General features: G+C 50.7%; 1 protein-coding gene across 1 annotated transcript; it reads right to left on the bottom strand.

Moving 5' to 3' along the window:
• Positions 1–3,577: 3,577 nt before the first annotated feature.
• On the bottom strand, positions 3,578–6,095 carry SPN (sialophorin). The gene is made up of 2 exons (XM_059414929.1): positions 6,004–6,095; positions 3,578–5,637 (listed from the first exon to the last, which is right to left on the bottom strand). The coding sequence occupies exon 2, from the start codon at positions 5,593–5,595 to the stop codon at positions 4,369–4,371; it is 1,227 nt and encodes a 408-aa protein (XP_059270912.1). The 5' UTR covers positions 5,596–5,637; positions 6,004–6,095; the 3' UTR covers positions 3,578–4,368.
• Positions 6,096–15,948: the final 9,853 nt, after the last annotated feature.

Here is a 15,948-nt window from a genome sequence, read left to right as displayed (position 1 = left end):
CAAGTTTACTTAAAACCATCATTCGTTCTTTCATTAATTCCTTCATCCCTCCATTTAGGAAACACCTATTAGTAGCTACTGGGTGCAAGGCCCTGGGCCCTGGAACCACAAAGATGGGCTGTGGATTTGGAGGGGCTCCACTGTAATGAGTGAGGGACACTGTGCCATAATTACAGCCCAGTGTTGTGTGGTCACACGACGCCCTGTGGAAGAAATGCTGAGTCTAGGGATGCTCGGGTGGCTCAGTGGGTTAAAGCCTCTGCCCTCAGCTCAGGTCATGATCCCAGGGTCCTGGGATCGAGTCCCCCGTTGGGATCCCTGCTCAGCAGGGAGTCTGCTTCTCCCTCTCCCACTCCCCCTGCTCATGTTCCCTCTCTTGCTGTGTCTCTGTCAAATAAATAAATAAAATCTTAAGAAAAGGAAGTGTCTGCCGGGGTGGAAGCAGCGAGGGCGGCTTCACAAAGGCTGTGACATTTGAGCTGAATCTTGACGGTTGAGGAGTCTGGCGAGGAGTCAAGACATGTGTCCGGGGCACGCGGGGGCTGGGCTGGCTTCGGGCAGAGGCCTACAGCGTGAGACTGAGGAAGTGCTTCTCTTCGCGGCCTACCTCCTGGGATGGGTCGGTCCGTAGTCCAGCTGGGCCATCCACAAAGTCGGCAGGCAGGCACTGAGCACCCGAGGAAACCGAGGCAGACAGACGCCCACTTGCAGCACACTGTCTGGAGCAAATAGATTGTCTTCAAAGTACCCTGGGCTGCTGCTGTCTAGTGATTCTACCCCAGATCTCCCCCAGAACCGGACAGCCGCCCCCTGCATAGCATCCTCAACCAATACCCTCTGAGGGTTTGAAAGTTTTCTCTTGGGTGCCTGAGTGGCTCAGTGGGTTAAGCCTCTACCTTCGGGTCAGATTGTGATCCCAGAGTCCTGGGATCGAGCCCCGCATTGGGCTCTCTGCTCCATGGGGAGCCTGCTTCCCTTCCTCTCTCTCTGCCTGCCTCTCTGTCTACTTGTGATCTCTTGTCAAATCAATAAATAAAATCTTTAAAAAAAACCCCAAAAACTATACACACTCTCCTCCCCACCCCATCCCCCGCACACACCAAGAAAATAACATGGCATATTCAGGGAGTTACTAGGATTTTGATGAACCTGGAGGGCACAGTGTTTGCACTGAGGACTGACCGGGCAGGGTCCAGATCCTGAAGGGGTCTTACCCTGCAAGGTTCCATCTTGACTGCCGTAAGAGGTGCAGAGATAATCGGGACAGAGTGGCCTTTTAGAAAGCCACTTTTAGAAGGGTCATTGGGACCATCATGGGCAGAGGATGGAAGTGACTGGGGGTCAAGAAACCCACAGAGAAGACGGGGTAGGATCCAGGCAGGATGTGTTAGGGCCCGGGAGAAGGAATGGCTCCAAGGGATTATGGAAGAAGGGTCAGCGAACTCGGCACCCAAGAAGAAATGACAAGAAGGAGTTGGGGTTCGTGATGGTTCTGAAAAGCCCTGGAAAAGTCTAGAACAGACTTAGGTTTGGTGACCTCCCCACTTCTTTCAGAGCTGAACTCAAACTCCCTCACCCTTCAGAGACGCTTCAACCCGCCCTTCTAGCCTCCTCTCTGGAACCAGACCCCATCCCCTCAGGGGACACCTTCTTATTCATCTTTTTTCTAATTGTAAAAGTGAGAGGCATTCATTATATAAAACTTGGAAATACAGAAATGTATAAACAAAAAAAAAAATCGTTCATAAATCTATCACCTGACGGATAAGCACAGTAACCACCTGGGATATTTCCTTCGAATTATTTATCTATAAATGTCTGGTTTTAGTATTTTCTTTCCTTATTTTTTTTTAAGATTTATTTGTTTATTTGAGACAGTGAGAGCTCGAACATACGAGGGCAGAGAGGGGCAGAGGGAGAGAGAGAATCTCAAGCAGACTCCTCACTGACTGTGGAGCCCGACACGGGGCTTGATTCCATGACCCTGAGATCGGGACCTGAGCTGAAATCAAGAGTTGGACCGACTGACTGAGCCACACAGGCGCCCCTATGTTTTTACATTTTCATTATAAAATTATATTCATACTTATTTACAGATTAGTAACTAGCTTTCGTTCCCAGGTAATGTTATATTGTAGACATTTTTCAAAGTCATTGCATAGGTTTTTGAGAACATGGTTTTTAGCACCATTCATTCATTCAAATGAATATTTACTGAGGCCCCACCACTTGCTGGCACCATGGCCACTGGGAGCGTAGCGGTGCCTCAAAGTCCTTGAACAAGACTCTCAGCTAAGTCAGCTCTTGGGTTTTGGAGGTTCCTACCCTTCCCCCAGGAGCAGTGTCTCACTCCCCTTTTTGGGTGCTCTCGCAAAATTTTTGTCTGTACCTCTATTTGAACACTTTTCACATATCGTGTTATGTTCCGGCCTGTCAGAGCCCTTTTGAGAGCCGTACCCATCCTCCCCCATCCCATTTCCTTCAGGATCTGCCCAAGACCCAGAAACCGGTAATAGTTCAGAAAAGTGATTGCAGGGCGCCTGGCTGGCTCAGTTGTTAAGTGTCTGCCTTCAGCTCAGGTCATGATCCCAGGGTCGAGGGATGGAGCCCCACATGGCGCTCCATCCTTGTAGGGAAGCCTGCATCTCCTCCTCCCGCTCTCCCTGCTTGTGTTCCCTCTCTCGCTGCGTCTCTCTCTCTCTGTCAAATACATAAATAAAATCTTGGGCGAAAAAAGTGTGTCCATTAAGAGGAGGTGGAGCTGATGGCTTTGGAGTTCGTGACAGTATTTTCTAACCCTGAAATCGGGGCGCTTGGTTGGGCAAATCGGAAACAACAGTTGCGCTGTGTCTAAGGGACTCGGGGAACTCGCCCCTGCTGCTGGGGCTAAGGCCTGTCCGCATAGCTCCCAGCCAACAGCTGCGAAAAGGCACTCAGCCCCTCGTGGCCCGGCTTGGCTGGTAAGGGCTGCACTTTGTCCCAGCTCAGCCTGTCCCCAGACCAACCACAGGGCGCACAGACCATGGTGGCTGTGTGGACCCATGGCCACCATTCTGTCCCTCCATGCCCCTCCCCTCCACCCCCACTTGGGAACAGACGCACCCAGGCTGTTTCCAGATCCCTGCCCCTCCGGTCTGGCATGGGGGAGGGACCTCTCTTATTGTAGGTCAACCTGTCCCTCAGCCCCCGAGCCCCTCTGAGTCAACAACTTCCTCTTTGTAAATTTCCTCATTGTCCTGGGGAAGTGCCAACGGCCTCTCGCCTGTGGGCCCCCAGGCTCTGGCCAGGGGTGGGGTCTTGTCCCTCTGCGTCCCCCACTGCATCCCACCCCAGAGCCACACGGGGAGCTCCTGGTTCTGGGGACCTGCCAGTCTCACCGACTGCCCTTGAAGGAGCTCGCCCCCTCCCTGGGGAAGATGAGGTACAAACACGGTACCTGGGTAACAGTGACCTCCCCGTCTTCAGCCCTGCTCTCCCTGTCCCTAGAGAGCAAGCAGGCAGGGGCGGGGGAGGCTGCGCAGGGCGGACGGAGCAGCAGCCTGAGCCGAAGAAGCACACTTGGGTCACACACGTGGGCTTTCCCTCAGGCCCCACCGTCTTTATTGGCTGCAGACAAGTACATCTGCTCCCCCAGCCCACCTGAGCAAAGACGAGGCCCGATGTTCTTAGCGGTTCCTCGGGGTGGCCCCTCGGACAGCCCGTCCTGCGCTCCTGCCCACCCCTCCTCACGCCGCTGGACTCACCCCCACAACTTCACACAGAGAGCCAAGGCCCGGCCTCTTGCACACCAACTGCACCCATGCCTGGACCCACGCAGGCGCCGGGGTTTCTGAGAACTTGACCTGCCCGGAAACCCTTCTCACCCTCGCCCTTGGGGGGAGTAGCCTCTGGCCGCCTCTGGCCGCAGGTGTTGGGAGGGCGGCGGCTGAGCCAAGGGCGCACCTGGGGGCACAGCTGGGTGACTCCAGGGGGCCCCCCACAGAGCACCGCACGCCGTTAAAGGAGGGTCCTGGCCTGACCCAGCAGGACTGTCCTAATCGATGGGGCCGCAAAGTACTTTTCAGTTTGCTCCCACCCCTTCCTACACTCTGGGGGCCCTGGGGAGTCCTCCGAGAAATCACCATCTCAGAAGGTCATTACCGTGGAGACTCAGCAGGACTAAACACGGGGTGGACGGTGGGGAGGTCAGAGCGGACGAGGAAGGGTGACGGATTCCGTCTGGAAGCGTCCCGTGGGTCTAGGGCCCTGGGCACCGAGGTGGGTGCTGGCGGGAAGGCCCCCGCGGTTCGGAAGCTGGAGGGGTTCAGATGAACACGCTGGCGACAAGGCGACGGGAAGAAGGTGGGAACTGGCCTCCGCTCTGGGTCCTCACAAGCCCTGAGGGGCCGCGGCCCCCCCAGCCCCCGGGCCCTCCGCAGCCTCATCATCATTGCGGCCCACCAGCGGCTCCTCCTCCCCCTGCAGGCGCGGGCCCGAGCCGGCCTTCAGCTCCCCCAGCTCCAGGCAGCCCTGCTGAGACTTGCGCCTGTCGAAGAAGGTGGTGAGGGTGGGCTGCCGGCCCCCGCCGGCCCCCACAGATGCCCCCGGGCTCTTCTCGCCCCCAGAGCCTCCTGTGGGGCCCACCGTCAGGGCCTCCTCGTCGGGCGCCGGGGCCGGCCCAGCCCAGGCATCCACCACCCCATTGCGCTTGCCACCCCCACTTAGCGTCAGGGCGCCCGTCCTCCTCTTCTGCCGCTGGCGCCACAGTAGGAGCAGGACCACGAGGACAAGGACCACCAGCAGGGCCACAAGCACGGCCACCAGCAGGGTGCCCTTTGTCCCCTGACCTGGAAGCTGGGTGCTTCTTGTGTCTTTGAGGGACGCTGACGTAGTGGCAGCGAGTATTTCTACCGTGGAAATGGGGGAGCTGTGGGTCTCCTTGGGGATCCGCGGAGAGCCGGTTGCCATGGTGACAGGGGGTCCATTGGTTACATCAAAGGTCTCCAAAGTGCCAGTTGCTATGGTGACAGGGGGTCCACCAGTTACATCAAAGGTCTCCAGAGAGCCGGTTGCCATGGTGACAGGGGGTCCACCAGTTACATCAAAGGTCTCCAGAGTGCCAGTTGCCATGGTGACAGGGGGTCCGCCGGCTCCGTCAGAGGTCTCCAGAGAGCCAGGTGTCACGGTTCCATCAGTCACAACGTGGAGTGCCAGAGAGTTTCTTGGTGTTTCAGCAGGGTTACCGGTCGCATTAATTTCCAGGCTTGTTGACTCCTGGGTGGAAACTTTCCAAGAGGTTGTTGGGTCGGGTACGTGGAGGTCACTGGTAGCAGCAGTGGAAGCCTCAGGAAAGGACCCCTCCTTGGTTGTGCGGAGGTCTGAGGAAGGTGAGGAGACCTGGCGCCCGGTGCTGTTGCCCTCCTCGGGGACCTTTGTTGTCACAGGGCTGGGGGTCGCTAAGTCGAGGTTCTTGGCCTCAAAGAAAGTTGAGGCCGGAGAAACAGAGGACCCTCCCAGTACAGGCTCCTTTGAAGTGGCTGTGATGTCCTGAGGCTCTGGAATCACCTCTTGAGTCCAGAAGCCCCCAAGGAGGAGGAGAAACAGGCTCACCCTCATGGCAGCGGGCACGGGCAGGAGCGGGCACTGACGGCGGGCGAGCTGGAGAAATACACACACGGAAAGAGCTGAGGGGGAGAACCTGGCCAGGCCCTCCCCTCTGCCCACTTCCCTGCTAACTGCCAGGCCTAACTTGTGGTTTAACGGCTTTTTCCACCCTTGCTTTTACTATTATCAGCAAGAACAAGGGGGCAGACGCTGGCGGCTCTGCCATTCCCTCAGACCCACAGGCCCCTCAGGCCTGGGCTGCTTGTGCTCCAGCAGTGGCCACCCTTCCCGCCCCTTCCCCGACCCTAGTCGGCCCCGATGGCTGCTGGTCCTCTCTTCCCCTCATCTACAAGGGTCTTTCCAAGCCGTAGCATATTCCCAGGTCCGCAAAGGCCCCTGCCCCCAGGTTGGACCCCTTACCAGCTCACTCAGGGAGGGCACAAGGCTGGGGCCAGGCCAGCTCCAACCCCTCCTGAAGCAGGAGCAGGACTGGGCCGACGGGCCCCAGGGGGAAAGGAAGTGGCCCCGGCTCCACCCGCCCCACCCCAGCATCCTGCCCCGCCCTCGGTGCTCCCACAGCTGCCGAGATGATGCCTCCATCACTTGCTCTTTCTAGGTCTGAGACGGGGCGGGCGAAGGGTGCTCGGGGGTCTCAGCCGAGGCAAGAGGGGTTGGTGGCGGGTGGATCTGGAACGGGTACTTGGCGGGGAACTGGGATGGCCAGGGGTGAAGCGGGGTAGGGATGAGGGTCAGAGCTGCGGTGATGCGGAGGCTTGACAACCACGGGGTGCGGAGGAGGAGATGGGAAGGGAAGGTGGTTTCGTTTGCGTCTGTGGTCCCCAAGCTGTTAGGCCCAAAGCCAGGGTAGCACCGTTTCCTGCCCCGAGAGCTCCCAGAAAGTACCGGGGCAAAAACAGTCGGTGACTCTGGCTGGGGGACAGCGAAAGCCTTCGTAGACTGGTGAGCCCTGGTGGGCTCAAGAAGCTGTCACCACCATGGCCCCCAGTCACCCCAGTGGGGTGCTTAACAAGACCAAGGTGGTTACTAAGCTCTCATTAGGTTTCAATTTTATTTTTATGGAAGACTAATAAAGATATAGGACTCTATATGGAAAACAGTCTGGAAAATTATCTATTGGGGCATTAATCTAAGTTTCTTTAGACAAGTGTGAATGGGCTTCTTTATTTTCTTCTTTGGAAGGCTGCTTTCATCCAAATTCAGATGGATTCTGAATTTCCTTTAAGTTTTTTTCTCCTCCTTCTCCTTTTTTTGGGTATGTATGTGTATATATATATTTATTTCTTTTTTCTTTCTTTTTATTTTTAAAAAATATTTTATTTGTGGGCAGCTGGGTGGCTCAGCTGGGTAAGCATCTGACTTTGGCTCAGGTGATCCCAAGGTTCTGGGATCAAGTCCCACGTGGGGCTCCATGCTCTGCGGGGTGTCTGCTTCTCCCGCCGCCCCTCCCCCAACTCGTTTTCTCAATCCCTCTTTCTCTCTCTCGCTCTTTGTCTCAAAGAAATAATTAAAATCTTTAAAAAATATACACATCTTATTTATTTATTTGAGAGAGAGAATGTGCGTGTGCGTTTGAGAGGAGGAACAGAGGGTGAGGGAATCCCAAGCAGACTCCATGCTGCGCACAGAGCCCAGTGCAGGGCTTGGTCTTACCACCCCGAGATCATGACCTGAGCCAAAGTTAAAAATCCGATGTTCAACCAGCGGTGCCACCCGGGCAGCCCTCTTTTTAATTTAATTTAATTTTTTTCTCTTCTGATTTTTTAAAAAGATTTTATTTATTTATTTATTTATTTATTTATTTTTAAAGAGAGAGAGTGAGCATAAGCAGGGGAAGAAACAGAGGGACCTTGCTGAGCAGGGAGCCCAATGCTAGGCTCTATTCCAGGACCCTGGGATCTTGACCTGAGCTGAAGGTAGACCTTTAACGTACTGAACCCCTGCTCTCTTCTGGTGTGCAAGCTTTGACTTTCTGTATATGGCCAGTTTTGCTTTGTTTTGCCTTTCTTTTTAAAAAACCAACACCGATTTTTGTGTTCTAAAGGCAATAGTATATGTATGTGATAAGTGATTGAACAGGCTCCTCTCAGGGCCCGGGGTTATACCCTGCTCTCAAGCTAAAGAGTTAGTCTGACGCAGGTACATGAGACCCCTGTGTCTGAGACAGAGGAACCTATTACTCACTGCAGAGCAAACAGCAGGAGCATAATATTTGCATCAGTTCTCCTTTCCCTCAAGTCCCAAGGGAGTGACGCAGAGAAGCTTGCAGCTGAGGAACACTGAGCTGGGGGCATTCGCCTCGACTTGAGCAGGTGGAGAGCTAGCCTGCGTCCCTCGGAGTTACTCACCACAAACACAGCCCTGAGAAATGGCTGCGAGGGAGAATGGCCGGACCTGGCAGTCTGGGCGCGCTCTCAGGAGGGCGCAGGGATGCTCGGGGCTTCGGGGATTGCCTCTCCTGACAGTCAGGATGGACTAAGAGGAAAACCTCCGAACCCTGCCGCGGGAGGAGCCTTCATAGAAAAGTCGTGTTTGGTGTCTGTGTTTACGCAGACATACATGCTTGTCATCTGCCACATTAAGTCTTTGGCACGTCCTGTTCTGTACTTACTGAACAAAAGAAAGAAGAAAAGAAGAAAGAAAGGGAAAAAGGAAGGAAAGAAACCACTCCATTGTCAGACACTTGGGCTATTTCAACATCTTGCTGTGGTGAACAGAAAAGTACAAATAATTGGCTGGAAAATAATTGAAGGTTAGATTTCTTTTTAAATTCTAAAAAGTCAACAAAAATATTTGTAAGACTACACAAAGATTCCCAATTTCTCAATCTTCAAAAAATTACTAAGGTTGGGGGTGGGGAGCCTGGCTGGTTCATAGAGGGGCATGGGGCTCTTGATCTCGGGGTTGGGGGTTCGAGCTCTGCATTGGGCAGAGATTACTTAAATAAACAAATAAAATAAAATACAAAGAAAGAAAGAAAGGAAAAAAACCCAAAAAGCTCAGAGGAAAAGACATTTTAAAAATAATTTAAAAAATAAGAAAATGGGGCGCCTGGGTGGCTCAGTGGGTTAAGCCACTGCCTTCGGCTCGGGTCATGATCTCAGGGTCCTGGGATCGAGTCCTGCATCGGGCTCTCTGATCAGCAGGGAGCCTGCTTCCTCCTCTCTCTCTCTGCCTGCCTCTCTGCCTACTTGTGATCTCTCTCTGTCAAGTGAATAAATAAAATCTTAAAAAAAAAAAAAGAAGAAAATTACTGTAGCAAAAAGCATTTAAAAAAAAAAATTTAAGGGGCACCTGGGTGGCTCAATGGGTTAAAGCCTCTGCCTTCAGCTCAGGTCATGATCCCAGGGTCCTGGGATCAAGCCCTGAATCGGGCTCTTTGCTCAGCAGGGAGCCTGCTTCCTCCTCTCTCCCTGCCTGCCTCTCTGCCTACTTGTGATCTGTCAAATAAATAAATAAAATCTTTAAAAAAAAATAAAAAAATAAAAAGGACAAATCTAGAGCCACCACATAATTGACTCAAGTAAGAACGAGTGTTAGAGTTGTTGAGTAAAACTGAGACAGCAGTGCGTGTGTATGTTTAAGTAATCTCCACAGCAGGCCTGAACTCACAGCCCTGAGATCGAGAGTTGCACGCTCTACCGACTGAGCCAGCTGGGCGTCCCAAACAAGCGATCAAACTTAACATCACCAGTAGTGGGGCCGGCCACCATCAGGGGACTCTAGACATGAAGCACCCAGAAGGATACAACGTACTCCTGTGACAGCCCCAGGAACAATGCAGATCCAAACTGAGGGTCATTTTACAAAAATAACTGGCCTGGACTCTCCAAAAATGGCAGTGTCAGAAGGACAAAGAAAGCCCCGAGACATTCTTCCACATCTTTCTTTAAATTTAATTTTATTACTTTTTATTTTATTGTGTGGGGTTTTTTTTTTTTTTTTAAGATTTTATTTATTTATTTGACAGAGAGCACGAGCTGGCAGAGCAGCAGGCAGAGAGAGAAGGAGTCTAATGCAGGGCTCGACCCCAGGACCGTGGGATCATGACCTGAGCCGAAGGCAGAGGCTTTAACCCACTGAGCCACCCAGGCGCCCCATTTCCCTCATTTCTTTAGCATCTGACCTGAAATTTGAGAAGAGCTCAACTCTGGAATAAATAAGCAAGAATAAATGTCTTCCAGATCTTAATTCTCTTCTCAGCTGCTCATTAAAAAGAAAGAAAGAAAGAAAGAGAAAAGAAAAGAAAAAGGCTTTAATTAGGGGCCTTTAACAAAAATGCTGGGTGGGGTCATCACGGGTCCCTGAATTCAAGAACAAAGAAGACCCAGAAGGGGCTTCTGAGAACCACAGAGTTTTAAAGATGTACCCAAATGCCATACTGAAAATTCTATCACCAAACTGTCATTTGCTTAGGCATACAGCAGGGAACATGTTTTTTTTTTTTTTTTTTTTTAAATAAAATAAAATATAAAAGAAACTGGTAGTAAAGCCATGCAGAAGGTAGATGGGTGTTTTATTCTTGCACCTTTTCTGAGTTTGAACGTTTTCAAAATAAAACAGCATAGAAAGATCCAGAATCTGGCTAGTCTTGCTCACATTCACTGCTGCCTCCCTGGGCCAATCTCACTGCTGCTCCAGAGCCCAGTCCTCCCAACGGTCCGCCGGACCACCCCCTCCCTCTCCCACCAGGATTCCCTCTGCTCCTGCCACCCATTCTGGCTTCTGAAGAATGTCAGCCTTGGGGTCTTGGGACCGTAGTGGCCCCACTTGGAAGGCTCTTCACCCAAGTAGCTGGACGGCTCCCTTCCTCGCAAGTTTTGGCTCAAATGTTACCTTGTCTGGATGGCTTCACCCTGTTTAAAATTCTGCACCCCCCACGGCCTCAACCTCCGCTCCAGCCCTGCTTTCGCTCCGCCACACTGCACGCCCTGTCATTTGCTGTATCTACCTTCGTCTTCTTCTTTTTTTTTTTTTTTAAGATTTCATTTATTTATTTGACGGACAGAGATCACCAGTAGGCAGAGAGGCAGAGAGAGAGGAGGAAGCAGGCTCCCTGCTGAGCAGAGAGCCCGATGCGGGGCTCGATCCCAGGACCCTGAGATCAGGACCCAAGGCAAGGGCTTCGTCAAGGGCAGAGGCTTGAACCCACTGAGCCGCCAGGTGCCCCGCTGTATCCACCTTCTTATCTTGTTTCTGCCTTTCTGCCCCCAGGACGTAAGGTTCAAGGTTCGTGGCAGGACAAGCCCGGGCTGTGCCCGCGGCCCCTGGAAAGTGCTTCTCCACAGCAGGTGCTGGGGATGGGGATGGGCAGTTGCCAGGCTGAGAGAAGGAGCGGGCATCCAGCGGGCCAGAGGGGGCCGAGGAAGGGGTGCAGCGGTGCGAGCGGCGGGAACCGGAGCTGGAGGAGGTGGGGTGCGGGCTGTGGTTTGAAGGCCCTGCCCAGCGCGCACCCCGACTTCTGGAGGCTATCCCGGCTGCTCGAAGACTGTAGAGCTTCGGAGCGCGGCACCACTTGTGCTCTACGACGATGTCTGCCCCACCCGCACCTCCACCCACCGTCCCTCACCAGGGTCTGGACGTGCAGCTCTGACCTTCAGCAGGTCCTTGAAGAGCCATTTCCTGCCAGACACCGCAGCAGATGGGAGTTAGCGCAGCACAGCCTGTCCCCCCTTGCTTCGAAGTGGGGTGCCAGGAAAGCCACAGGAGAGGGGACCGTGGCACCTGAGCTGTGTCACCTCCTCTCTGTGTGGCCTAGGCTCAGTCATTCCACCCCTCTGCCTCAGTTTCCTCATCTGTAAAATAGGGATAATAATGCTATTTTTCCAAAATTTTGGGGAGGATTCAATTAAGTTAGCGTGGGGCCCTTGGTGAGAACTTATCATCTAATAGCTGATGTAATAAGAACCGAATTGATAAGTCCGATTGTGATCTTCCAGGTTGGGGGGGGTTGTCCAGGGCGCCAGGATGTGGGTTTGCTTTGGGGCCCTGGGGTCTTTCTTTGCATCCATAACCCTGTCCAGGGACAGGCAGGCCTTGTTCTCCGGGGAATTTCCATGTGGCCGGAGCTGTCTATGCACTGGTTTATTCACTGGACAAAATTGTTTGGTATTTTTAAATCAAAGTAATGATATTATAAATACAGAGGATTTATCACCAATGACCAGTCTCCTCCCCAAGTCATGGTCTGGGGGGAAAAATGTTTTTAGGGGCGCCTGGGTGGCTCAGTGGGTTAAGCCGCTGCCTTCAGCTCAGGTCATGATCTCAGGGTCCTGGGATCGAGCCCCGCATCGGGCTCTCTGCTCAGCAGGGAGCCTGCTTCCCCCTCTCTCTCTGCCTGCTTCTCTGCCTACTTGTGATCTCTGTCTGTCAAATAAAGAAATAAAATCTTTAAAAAAAAATTTAAAAAAATGTTTTTAACTTATTCTAGTCTCAGTTCTTCCGATGAGTCCATATCCCTAAACAGGCTGCTAATTCAGCTAGTTCTTCCCATGCCCCCACTCTGCCTGCCATAATCTACCAGCTTCCTCCTCAGTGGCTGGACCCTTGGCCCACTGGCCTTGTCCCACTTCTCAGGTCAGCTACATCCCTTTTTAAGGCTTTGCATCTGTAACTAAAGTTGCGTTATTTTATTTTATTACTTTTAAATATTTTATTTATTTATTTGACAGAGAGACACAGCAAGAGGGAACACAAGCAGGGGGAGTAGGAGAGAGAGAAGCAGCCTTCTCACTAAGCAGGGAGCCTGATGCGGGGCTCGATCCCGGGACCCTGGGATCATAACCTGAGACGAAGGGAGACACTTAACGACCGAGCCACCCAGGTGCCTCTAAAGTTGTGTTATTTCAGATAGTAGCCCTGGCTGTGGCCATCTGGTCAAGCTCCACGGCACAGTGGTTAAGGAAGTGGACTCTGGGGCCAGAGTTTCCGAGAGTGTGTGATCCTGGGCACCGACGCGGCCTTCCTGTGTCTGCCGTTGCTCACTCACGAGAAGAGGCTGAGCCGGGCAGTATCTGCCAGGCTGCCCTGTCCCGAGGGCTGAATGAGCTCGGACGTGGGCGGTGGTCGGAGCAGTGCCAGCGCTGTGCACGTGGGCTGGAACGAAGCCGCCATCGTCACTTCGCAGCTTCCTTTCCCTTAGCTCTCTTCTGTCCAAGATCTGTTAAGTGTCCGTTTGCCTTTATAGGGCTCTGGGTAGACAGTACTCCCGTTCTCTTCTGGTAGTGTCTAGAGCTGTCCTACCCCAAACGGCAGTGACTAGCCACATGGGGTTATTTTAATTTAGATCAGTGAAAATTAAATAAGATTTTAAAATTCAGTTCCTCTGTTGCAAGTAACCGGCTACATTTCAAGTACTTGAAAACCACGTGTGGCCAGTGGTTACCTGACTGGATACAACCCAGTAACCTATTTGCAACCCAGTAACATATTTGCTGCATCTCACTGGCTGGTCCAGAATTTCAGTCTAACGATAAAAAACCATTAATTGTCTTTCCTTTTAAAGGTTATATAATTTGAGAAGCATCTGAGTGGCTCAGTTGGTTAAGCATCTGCCTTTGGCTCAGGTCATGGTCCCAGGGTCCTGGGATTGAGCCCTGCGTCAGTCTGGGGAGTCGGCTTCTCTCTCTCCCTTGCCCTTCCCCTTGCTTATGTTTTTTTCTCTCTCTCAAATAAATAAATAAATAAATAAATGAAATCTCTTATTTAGAAAAGTTAATACTTTTTTCTGTGCACAGCCAATACTTTACTATGATTATCCTGAATTATACATCTTTCCATTTTTCCTTGTGTTTCTTCTTCTTTGTTTGTTTTTTTTTTTTTAAGATTTATTTATTTATTTATTTGACACAGAGAGAGAGATCACAAGCAGGCAGAGAGGCAGGCAGAGAGAGAGGAAGCAGGTCCCCTCTGAGCAGAGAGGATGCGGGGCTCGATCCCAGGACCCTGAGATCATGACCTGAACCAAAGGCAGAGGCTTAACCTACTTAGCCACCCAGGCGCCCTTTTCCTGGAGTTTCTAATTGCTTTTCATAATTCCTTGCTCCAAGAGGAGGCCTCCCTACCCCTGCCTCTTCCTGTTGCTACACAACTTTATCCTAGAACCAGTGGTTGTTTCTCTCCCCGGTGGGATCCCCCAGTTCCTGTGCCTAACATCCTCTTCTTTCAAAGGCTTAACCTCCCATTTTAATTGTTATTGTATTTGTTCATTTATTTAAAGTAAGCTCCACGGCCAGGTGGGGATTGAACTCACAGCCCTGAGATCAAAAGTTGCATCCAGGCACCCTCTTATTTTTGCTAGAGCACATCCTCAAATCATTTCTTAATGAAGAGACCTTCCTAAGAAGAAGATAAACTTTTTGATTAATCTTTCCCCTAGATATGTCTTTATTTTATTCCTACACTTGCCTGATATAGAATTCTAAGTTAAAAATTATTTATTTTATAGTAGGATCTGAACACTTGATTTTACTGAGGAATAGTTTGGTGTTAATGCAAGAGTTTTTCTTAAAAATAAAAAGAGTGGGGGCGCCTGGGTGGCTCAGTGGGTTAAAGCCTCTGCCTTCGGCTCAGGTCATGATCCCAGGGTCCCAGGATCAAGCCCCGCATCAGGCTCTCTGCTCAGTGGGGAGCCTGTTTCCCCCTCTCTCTCTGTCTATCTCTCTGCCTACTGTGATCTCTCTCTCTCTGTGTCAAGTAAATAAATAAAATCTTTAAAAAAAAAAAGAAATAGCATGCAAGATTGAATTCTTAGAAATTAAAACTGTGATACTGAATTAATAAAAGTATTAGAATATAAAATCAAGAAACCATCCCCCAAAACAGAACCCTCCAAAAGTGGAAAGTGGGGGAGAAAATATGAAAGACAATATATAAGACCAAATTATTTCAGACAAAACTTTGTGTTATAGCAAAGAGGTGGCCAAAAGAACAAAGTAGATCATTTGTCCTTAATGTAAACAAGTCCAAGTGAAGTGGTGGTGCTGGTGAGGCAGCTCTGTATCTCACATCACTCAGAGACCAGACCACTTCCTCCTCACTTTTATACCATCCACTAGTGCTTAGATAAATCTACTATCTTGAGTTTTAACTGGCAGGAAGAAAAGAGAGTGTGGAGCAGGCATGCCTTGCCCACCTTCTTAGATGTATGTCTAGAAGTCTTTGTTTTTAAAGATTTATTTATTTAAGTAATCTCTACACCCAACATGGGGCTTGAACTCATGACCCTGAGATCAAGAGTCACATGCTCTACTAAGCCAGCCAGGGGCCCCTGTTTGCCTGAAAGTCTTAAACATCAATTTCAAAACATTCTGTTGCTGAAAACGTAGTCAGATGATCACGCCTAACTGCAAGGGAGGCTGGGAAATGAGGCACAGCCACGTCAGCAGTGGGAGAGCGGATGATTGGATTTTGGCAGAAAATGAGTAGTGCTCACCACAGAGAGACAGAAGGTCAGTTCAAGAGGCTCGAGCCAACCATACCAGGAGGAGAGCACACACACACAAACACACACACACACACACACACACACAAGGAAGAAGGTTAATTATCAGAGAAATAACATCAGACACTCACTCAGCTGAAAACGCACTTTCAGACAGATCCCAATAAAAGACTCCTTGGCTATATTTATTTCTATGTATTTTATTTTATTTTTTTTAGAAGAATTGGTAGAAAGTCATTTATTTATTTATTTATTTGAGAGACAGAGAAAGGGCATGCTGAGGGGCAAAGGGAGAGGGAAAGAGAGAATCTTTAAGGAGGTTCCACACCCAGTGTGGAGCCCAACATGGGCTCTATCTCATGACCTGGAGACCCATGACCTGAGCTGAAATCAAGAGTTGGACGCATAACTGACTGAGTCACCCAGTTGCCCCTTCTTATATATTTTAAATTTTTTGATGCAATTTGCTCTTTTTTTTTTAAGATTTTATTTATTTATTTGACAAACAGAGATCACAAGTAGGCAGGGAGGCAGGCAGAGAGAGAGAGAAGCAGAAGCAGGTTCCCTGCCAAACAGAAAGTCCGATGCTGGGCTTCATCCCAGGACTCCGGGATCATGACCTGGGCTGAAGGCAGAGGTTTTAACCCACTGAACCACCCAGGCACCCCACAACTTGTTCTTTTTGATGGAGATTGAAACATTTGCCCAATAAAAGAAGACTCATGCCCAGACACTTCACAATTCCCAAAGATGCCAATTATGACTTCCATCTTTCCGAAGGCATAGAAGGCACCTGAGTCCAAAAAACACAGGATGAAATCAGAAATGAAAAAAGAGACATTACAACTGATAATACAGAAATACAAAGGATCTTGAGAGACTACGATGAACAATTACATGCCAAC

The sequence above is a fragment of the Mustela nigripes genome, chromosome 11, assembly GCF_022355385.1.
Source record: "Mustela nigripes isolate SB6536 chromosome 11, MUSNIG.SB6536, whole genome shotgun sequence".
NCBI lineage: Eukaryota > Metazoa > Chordata > Mammalia > Carnivora > Mustelidae > Mustela > Mustela nigripes.
The sequence above is the reverse complement of the archived record's forward strand: the minus strand, read 5'-3'. Positions and strand labels throughout refer to the sequence as shown.